A 10,003-nucleotide genomic window follows, 5' to 3' on the forward strand; every position below is an offset into this window, starting at 1 on the left:
TTTGCACACTTCGTAGTGGCGCCATCCTCTACCACTGTGAATGCGTAAAAAATGTGCAAAAGTTGTAAAAGCGAAGTAAAACTACTACAAAATTGAATTCACACTAAGCGGTAATACAATTAAAGAGCCTTCGCCATTCCATTCTTTCTTGTGGGTACTCAATAAACAGTTCCAAACGGAATGTCTTTATTGCAGGGAAAGTATTGATAAATAAGGAAAGACTGTTAGTTTTCTATTAATTGCTTTTCTGTTATATCTCTAAAGTGAAAAAAAATTTTACCACCTTCTTACCCATAAGTAATTCGTTCCTTTGAAGGACATACCAGAAGGTCTGAAAAATACCCATGTAGTCTAGCCGTAATCTTCTTTTTGGCCGTCAATAGCTTCCAACATAAAAGTTTCCAGAACTAGAATAAAGGAAAGTGAAGGCATTTTGAGTTTGGTAAACAGGCCAGACATCCAAATCATTTTATATGCCATCGTTTTACTAAAGGTTAATCGTCTTAATAAAAAGGGCCATCACCTTTTGTTATCGATGTCCTGTCGCAGGCGTGTTATAATGTTTTTTTTAAATCGTATTACATGTCATGAAAGTTATAACATATGCAAACATATTACATCACATAATAATATTTGTTTTCTAACTTTCCAGTTTTTATGTTAAATAAAAACAATTTCTCTTTAACTTTTACATTTATTGGGGAAATATCTTCTGAACTTTGTGGTAAAAGTTCAGCTTGGCCTACTACCACTAGCACTATTGAAACTCGAATGTTAAACTCCCACCATAAACTTTGGAAGTAATTAATCTTTAAATATTGCCTTTTTGCGTATAAAATATTTAAGTTGCACCGAATGTAAATATTATTGTTGATAGAATTTTTTAATCTTAACTAAGTGGAATGCTGTTAATATGATGTTGTACGCACCTGTTTAAACCCTTCCCTCCTCCCCGCCTGCACAAGTGTAAGTAGGATGGAAAAAATGTATTGCGGCCAAACGCATATTTAATTTTTTTACTTATCTGTCGTTAACTTTTTTAGTCCCTCATTACGTCTACATTATATTCCCGACTAAGTGCAAGCTTTCTACATGATGTGGAACGCATGTTCATCATTAAAATTTTAGCAGGATGTGTGATTCTTGCAACGCTTGACAGCTTATTTTGATTTTATTTAATGAGCAGCAGCATGCTGTCGTCATGGACACTCAATAAACTCATACACTGTAAGTAAATTATATTTTTACGTTACAGTGATTAGTGAAAATTTACCCCATGCTAATAGTAGCACAGAGGGTCTGCAGTAATTTAAAAAAGACTGAGTTTGACTAGGTGCTGCTATAATATTCACCACAAAACGAATTTGAGATACCTAACACCAAGGTACATACGGACAAGCACGGAGGACAAATTATGGATAGAATGAGAGTATTCATATAATTAATAAAACTGTTAAACTTAAGACTCTTTAAATTTTAGAAGCGAAACAGGCCGCTTTAATCATATCAAAGCAAAGTTATATCACATATGTCTAAACTTAACTCTTAAGCTTAAAAAACTTAATATATTGCGATATTAGAAAAATTAATACAAATAACACATTCTAGTGTGTAGTATGTATACTATAATTTTAGCAAAATTCAATTCATTAAATTTTCGGGTAGAAATGCCAAAGGAGCTGAGAACGTTAGCTTTATTCAGCACTACAAAATTATTTCACTTTCTTTGAAGTATATTCATTACAAAAAAAGGAAAACTGTAGGGGGTCATTAAATACACTACAACACCTTACCATTACCCATATATCGAAATAAGAAGTTATATGTTCGAAACGTTAAGTGTTCGAAAAAGCGGCACCATCCGAACCGTCTTCAGTAGCGTTCTGCTTTGGACTAAAGCGCGTTACTGTGCCAAATTTCATATATCTCAAAAATGTCGGCCTATGTAATAAAAAAAAGGCAATAGGAAAGACAGGCAAACTAAGATCGATTCGGAAAATGAATCTAAAACAGGTTCATAAAGTGAATCTAAATCGTTCGGCATAGCAAAAAAAGTGTCTACGGCAACTTCTTCTGCACAAACACTTCCGCACATACTCTTGCACCACAAGTGGTGTAACATGTAAAAAATATTGAATTGTATATACAAGGTAAAACTTTTGGAACTGTCATTAATGAGTAAGAAAAAACTGATCGCTATAAAAACTATGCGAAGAAAATATTCAAATTTAATTATACATAAATAAGCATGTTGAATTAAGTTATACATAATAAGTTTATGCTGAAGTAATGATCCAAACGTAGATATGCAGAATATAGTCGTAAAGCTCTTTTGAATGTATTTTTAATGCGCTGTATAAGTAGGAATATGCAAAAAGCAATTGCAAACGAAATTGTAGTTTTGACAACCTTCCCAAGTCTGTAGAAGAGTTCGAAGCCTTTAAACCAGGTCTTGTTCCAAGCTTCGCGAATTATTGTTTATGAACCGTTGGTGAAGTTTCAATAGTTTTCACTGCTGTCTGGTCGTATTTTGCGACAGCAATATCTGAAACAATAGTATGCACATCAAATATAACAACAAATGCAGCAACAATAAAAAGAACAACAATAGCCCAAACGGAAGCAATAAAATAAAAAAAAAATAACAGCAATAACAACAGCAACGACGGCAACAACAACAGTGACGTCGCCAGAATTAATAGCAAGTCTGAAGAAAACAAAAGCACAAGTAACAGGAACAGCCGTAATAACAACATCAGCAATCCCAGCAGCAATTATGAACAACAACAAGAATAGCAATAATGACACGCAGCAACATTAACAGGGGCAGAGCCAGGAACAAAACTAGCACCACTATCAGCAACGAAAATAATACCAACTACAACAACAACAGAAACGAAACAACAAGACAAAAGCAATCATTATAGCAGCACCATCAATAGCAGTAGCATCAACAACAACAATCGCAGAAAACATAAAGTTCCAGGAATAGACTATATAACAATTAGAACATTATAAACAGCTACGCAGGCGTTTCACATTCTCGATACAACAGTAATAAAAATAGCCCATCCTCTATCTGGCATGGTTACCGTGTAAACACATCTGGCGAGATGTCGGTAAACGCATAACATTCAGCAATGTGGCAATCGTCCAGAACTACAAGCTACACCACTTTAAAGAGTAAGGCTTCCAACATGGTTAGGATTATGGTGAGCAAGTTTAGCATTTATTACTTCTTTCTGTCATTTGTTTCGTCATAGGCGAAATTCCTTGTCTGGGCGCACACATTGCGTTTCGGATTTGTTTAAAGAAGCTCAAACGCAGATAGAGTGGTTTCCTGTAACGGCTTTATCACATAGTATTCTCCATTATTAATAATTAATTTGACCGCAATTTCAAGGTCCACAATAAAAACTGGTTACGCCAGTCGACTCATGTAACTGCGACGCAGAAATTTTCGCAATTGAGACCTGCTTAACGAAGCCTGCAAAAGAGCCATAGCATATTCTAATTTAATGGGTTACAACGAAACTCACTACATCTTTTTTCTATTTCGTATCCCTATAATACGAAGTTAAGGTCCTTGCTTTCTTCTGCAGTAACTCGATACTGTTTCTGCATACTTTTCGAATACTATCCGCTACCACCTTCCCCTCAGACCCGAAATGGGATTTTATCACATACGATAACGCATTATGGGCAGAACTAAACAACTTTTTGAGACATTTGAGGTGGAAACTAAATAAAAAAGTTAACGCTGCTACAGAAGTGACGCAAAATATCATCAAACGTGCAGTGAGAACTTACATTTCATTCAAAAACCTTCGGTTAAACCAAAAGACAACTTTTGTTTTAACAATTTGCAGACAAGTAGTAAGGTCCAGAGAGGAAGAATTTAAGGTATGGCATATTAAGTCCAACGAAAAAACTAATCTGTTCCGCAAATAATCATGGAATATAGGCAAACAGGTAATACGGCGCGAAAAACTTTACAAGAGCAGAGGTACGTAGCCTTACCGCACCGAAAAGCAGCAAGAGTTTCTTGTCAAATCTTCTCAACAAAAACCAAATAATATCCGACTCGGTTAATAAAGCTAACATGCTGGCTGAAATGTTTGCTGCAAAGTTCCATTTACCAACCAGTGCCCAGCTCCAAGAACTAACATGCCCGATATCTACCTCATTTTTTCGAACGATCGAGTAAGTCTCTGCCAGTCTTAATACTGGGAAAATTCCGCAGCATTGTAATAATTGTGTGAAAGAAGTGTGCTGTGACACTTGTCAGGTCATTAATTATCATATTATATTAGTATTGTCTTAACTTGCTGGAAGATTGCGAATGTTCACCCCGTACATAAGAGAGGTAATCTCACAAACCTACACAATTGCAATCCATTCTGTCATAACCAAAACAATGGACACCATGTACAATTACAACCTGATGAGATAATTAAAATCCAATGATCTAATTTACGATAGACAATAGAGCTTTTGCAAAAATCGGACAAATCGGGTTACAATGTCCTTCGTTGCCACAAAGTGAAACCGACGCCAAGGCCATTTTGGCGAAAGGAAAGTCGTAATGCTGGATATGCTAAAACCGTTTGACAGAGTGTGCCTTCTCGTTCTCAGAAAACCCTATTTGCTCAGTTACAGATAAGAGCACCATATATCACCCGTTCTCTTTTACCAAGACCAGCACCGAAATACACAACAAACGTTGCATGATGAATGACACATTAAATCGTGAGATCGTAAAAGTAACAGAGAATGGTCAAGCTAATAAACTTTAATGCTACTAAACCACAGTGCCGTCTTTTAACTTTTAAAGGAAGTGACGAAAAATCGCTCACGTTTAGTGAGCCCGACGTATAACGATCGACAACCCTTGATCTTCTATTAAAAAATTGAAAAAAAAATTAAAATTATTTTAATTTTTGATTTTTTATTAATAGAATCTTTAAGAAATATTGAGCAACTAAATACTACTAACAAACGTTACCAATTTTAAATATCCTCTACATTTCGAGGACGAAGCAGTCAACCAACTTGTTCACTAACACAATACAACAAAAGGAATGAGATAAAAAATGCAATAAAAAGCAAGATAGAGAATTTTAAGGAAATAAGCAAATAAAAGAAAATAAAAACTAAATTGGTAGTCGATTAATGAAACCTTGCCAGATTTAACTGGTAATGAATGCACAAAATGGTGGAGACACCACTGACATTAACGTAGAGGATGAGAGAAGAAGAATAATTAGATGAGCACGATCAGTTCGCATTTCGTTACGAAACCGCTCTGCACATGTCTAACGAACTTTAGAAGTCTCCCGGGAACAAACCCACCTAATTTGTGACCGCGCCTACTATCAATAAATAAATAGAACAAAGAGCCAAAAAAGGAACGTATTAAGAAACATAAGAAAACTGTTTTCATACTCCTCAAGCATGTTATAAGAGGAAAGGTGTTGCCATTAAAATTAAAAAGCTGAATGTACTAATAATGACTGACTCAAAAAAAGTATGATATGATATCACAGAACACGTATCATATCCGCTTCTAAATAGCATAAGTATCCTATCTAGACGTAAAATACTTTTCTAGCCCATATAAGTAGCTTTTGTAAATTACTCAAACATCCTGTGAAATGACAAACTAGGAAGTAGAAAAAAGTCATCGGCATATCTTTAATAGATGATCACGCCCAATTTATAAAGTACAATTTACATATGGCTGATCCGATTCATCGAGGTTCGTAGAAATTTTATGGTATGCAATATTTCGAAAGACAAAATTAGAGCAAATCTAAAATGCACGGTGTGCCGCATTGTAAAAAGCTTCGTTTATTCTGTTATGATTTATGTTAGATAAAACTTGCTTCCAATTTGCTCAATCTCTCAGGATACGTCTTTCCCTTACCAAATATGTCATGATTCGTACATATTTTAAGTTTCATTTTGAGAGGAATTTTGATTGAAATCAGGACTTTGAAGACAATTGGGCTATTCAAAAGCCATATACAAATACCTCGCCTTAGAACCTTCAAATTAAAAGTTTGCAATAGATTGCACATTTTTTTTATTTTCTAATTCCGAGCCTATTAACGTGTCTGAAGATTAACCTAAAAAAATGTGCTAAGCAATTTAAGGTCAAATTTTTTCTTACAGATAAGCTTTCTGGCTTCTAGTCAGAATTTAAGCAGACAGAAAGCAAGAAGATGGCTAAATAGACATGGTAAATTGACTCTTTTATCAAAGCGTATCCACATATTATGAAGGCTGCATACAATGTTTGTTTTAAGACCTTACCAATATTCAAAAGTTTTAAATTATCCATTGTAATGGACACAACAGATTAGTTTCAACAATCCGGAACCACTGAATCAACCACTTCTTCTCACCTCATATAAAATATTGAAGGGAATCTTAAGCTAATAAAAGAATACGGTATTGTTCAGAACAAAAAGGAAAAAACAATTTTTGTATCATGGGTAGATCGAATCGATATTCAACTCAACGTAAGTGTCATAAATACAAAAAAAAATTTTTTCTCAATAAGATGATTTCTATCAGGAGATCACCTTGGGCTTTCGTGTAATCCAATTAAGTCCACAAACATAATTTATTTTGTTCGCGATTGATGCGAGACATATCATTAGGCCAATTATTTAACCTTATTATAGCGAACACGTAGGGGTTGTAACAGTATTAAACGCTGAACTGAATGACACCGTCCCAATTCAAATAATTGACGAAATAGCTGAACTATTAGAATCGAAGCTGGGTCAGAAATGACCTTACTGAAAAACTCTGTAATCTGTAAGAGATTAACAGAACTGATAGTTTAAATTAGATAAATATACCTTTCTTTTTTTCTATCTCGGTATATTCTTTTCTACCGAACCATCTGCACATTAGTAGAAAAATTTTTAAAGATCGTTTGTGTTTAGCATGATAAACTAAGATTGGGCTTAGCTTTTGTAGTGTAATAATACACTTGAAAAGTATTACCATCAAACTGACATTTATGTTGTTACGGTCAAGAAATTATTGTTCATTCTTCTTTCCCGTTTTACATTATGCAAAAATATTAAGAAAAATATAAAAAGATAAAACTCTTTACATGTGTAGTATTCCATCATGTTTTGATTGTAGCGATATGCAGTTGATAAATCCATTGTCGTGTCGTAAAGGTGGAACTATTACTATTCCTGGCAAATAATTTTAAAATATATATCTGCAGCTTCATTCAATTTAATCCTTTTTTCTTGTTGTCCTTATTTTGTTTTCCTTATATTAGGGTTGTCTATAGTATTGATAAATATTAGGAGCTACTATTATTGCACTTTAACATTTTAGTTATCTATTTGCTTTCAATTTTGAATGTATTTATTATAAAAGGGCCATCGCTTCGCGTTCACTCCGACGGAGATTGTATTCCAACCGTGTAGAATATTCAAATCATTGCCGACGATTTTCAAACTGCTATTTTAAATTGTCTGGCCATCGAGTTCATAAACGCCAACCTTGTTTTCTAATTAGACAATGGTCAGAAAAACGTCGAATTCCACGAATTTTTGCGTGATCTCCACTTTTAACTAAAATGATTTTGAAAAAATTTTTTAATTTTTATGTTTTTATTTTTTTTTGACGTTAACTACAGAATATAGCCGTTTGCTTTAAATTTCACGTTGGCACATTTGCTGTGCAATATATGTCAAATCAGGACGAGGCAACGAATAATCAAACCAAATCAAATTACCGAAGTTATCTGCTTAGATAACCAACGAAGAAAAAGGCGGCAAATATATATATATGAATATAGACGCGCAACACGCGTATGTGTGTTTGTGGAAATATGTATACATACGTATCTATTTACACGCGCACGAACATATACATATATATATACAGCGCCATATTTTGCATCTAAATAGCTTAAAAATATTAACGGCAGAAGCCGTGTTTTTAAGAATTATAGTAGTTAACACTTTCATTTGCTTCGTTTTTGAGTTTGAAAATTGTTATGCAGTTTTCACGGTTTTGGCAAGAACGAAACAATTCATAGATTTGTGAATTGAGCGATGACATTATCGAAAAATCAAAAAATTTGTAAATCGTATAACATATAACTACAGTTTTATGCAGTAAGTTTTCAATTGTGTTCTTAATGCTGTAAGAATTATACCGATTATGCTTTCCCCGTTTATGTTTGCCCGTATATGTTTTACTGCGTTTACTGTTAAAGCGCTAAGTCAGACCTTCTCCTCACGGATATGGCATTCACATATAAATCGACGGTGTTACTAAGCTTTGCATTTCTTCTACTTAACTGTGGAAGCTGAGACGGTAAGTGACTGAAATATCCTATGTATACTTAAGATTATAACTGCAGAAGGGAAGAGATTCTGCCAGCTGCTGCTACTAATGTGAAGGTGGGGGCATTTTTCCCAATAACGATAACTAACCACCGCCCAACCGCATTTGTGTGCCAACAAAAACTTTACTGTGTACTGGCTATGTTATAAACTAACCGAACAATCAACCAACCAATGAGCGAGCCAAAGCAGGCGAACCCCCTGCAAGGAATCTCTTCTCTTTGCCGCACAAATTCTTATTATATGCGTGTATAAAAGTTAATATGTACTTAAATTAATATAGCGTTTGTTTGTGTATTGCAACAATAATAAGAATTGTTGTTGTGCCATTCGTCAACAGCAGTCTCTTCTATACGTATATACAAATATATATATGTATAAGCATAAGCAGATAAGAGATTGAAAAAAAAAAAAACTTGAAACCAAATCTTGCGTACGCTAGAACATTGCCTACATTTTTGCTAGTGTCTTGCTGTTGTCACTAATATATGTGAATGTACGAAGAATGGACAGCTAATAAATAAATACACTCGTATAACGGTGATTTGTACGAATCACTTATGGTTTTTTAAAAATAATAAAATTAGATCCCGTTTGAGCTTTTAAAAAGTGGACCAGTAATGACTTGTTTCATTGCGGTTCGGCGGTGTTAACGTTTTCTGCATGGACTTTGGTCACTATGAGGTTCGTTATGCTGTATATGCACTTTAACACGCTTTATGGCGTATGGTAATAGAACATGTAACGATTCATTCAATAAATCAGTCAGTTATTATTGGTAAGTTTGACAGCGACAGTTTAGGTCGCTCCTCATAAATTATACCAGCATTCAAAGGGAGTACGATTCGAGCGATATTCGATTCTACCCCAGAATTTTCGAATTTGTCTTGTGCATTTGTTCTCATCCATCATGGTTTCTTAAAATTAAATTGTAAAATAACGGTTCTCTTATTTTGCGACGTATAAAGTGCACCTACCCGCAGTGAAAAAAAACCTTTCGCATTCGAGCGAGGTAACTTTTTCTGCGGCATAAGGTTTAAACGTGTAGTCTGGCATAATTCGCAACGTTCAAAACTAAAAATATATATTAATTAGATGAGTACTTCTTTGTTTTTTGCCATGCGAAGTGGAGTTTGGAATATTCTTCAGATGTTACAGGTTTGCATCATTCGCATCCACGATTTGTCAGCTGTGATGCCTACATTCTTAACTTACTCTTCACACCACTTGGCATTACCCCGCGCAGGCTGGTTGCAATTAGTGCGCTCCTTATATGCGGGACATTAATGGAATACCTTGTTCGCTTCCAAGTCCTCTCTTTTCTGTCTTTTGCTGTACTTTCATAGTGCGATTACCATCCGTTCATATGCGTCAGGCGATCCTTCTTCCTTATAATGGCATGCTGCGCCCATCATAGTTGGCTTTTTGTAGATGGAATTAATCTCATCCATCAGAATATTAATTGGTATGCGATCACTTGAGCCGCCTCTTTCGAGGTTGTTTGGACGCCGTATGTGTACATGGGTGTGCATTTTTAAAAGGTGTGTAAATACAAGTCAACCGAGAGGAAACGTTGTTTATTTTTTATTTTTAGTAAAGTATGCTATTTTGGAGGAAGT

General features: G+C 34.8%; 1 protein-coding gene across 2 annotated transcripts in view; it reads right to left on the reverse strand.

Moving 5' to 3' along the window:
* The window catches only part of LOC119643437 (paired box protein Pax-6-like), a 73,380-nt gene extending 66,196 nt beyond the window's left edge, over positions 1-7,184 (reverse strand). For both annotated transcript variants that reach the window (XM_038042782.1, XM_038042781.1), the window contains exon 1: positions 7,130-7,184. In XM_038042782.1, the coding sequence (XP_037898710.1) occupies positions 7,130-7,184 (55 nt within the window). The remainder of the gene's footprint in view (positions 1-7,129) is intronic.
* Between the last annotated feature and the right edge of the window lie 2,819 nt (positions 7,185-10,003).

This window comes from Glossina fuscipes, unplaced genomic scaffold, assembly GCF_014805625.2.
Source record: "Glossina fuscipes isolate IAEA_lab_2018 unplaced genomic scaffold, Yale_Gfus_2 60803, whole genome shotgun sequence".
Classification (NCBI taxonomy): domain Eukaryota; kingdom Metazoa; phylum Arthropoda; class Insecta; order Diptera; family Glossinidae; genus Glossina; species Glossina fuscipes.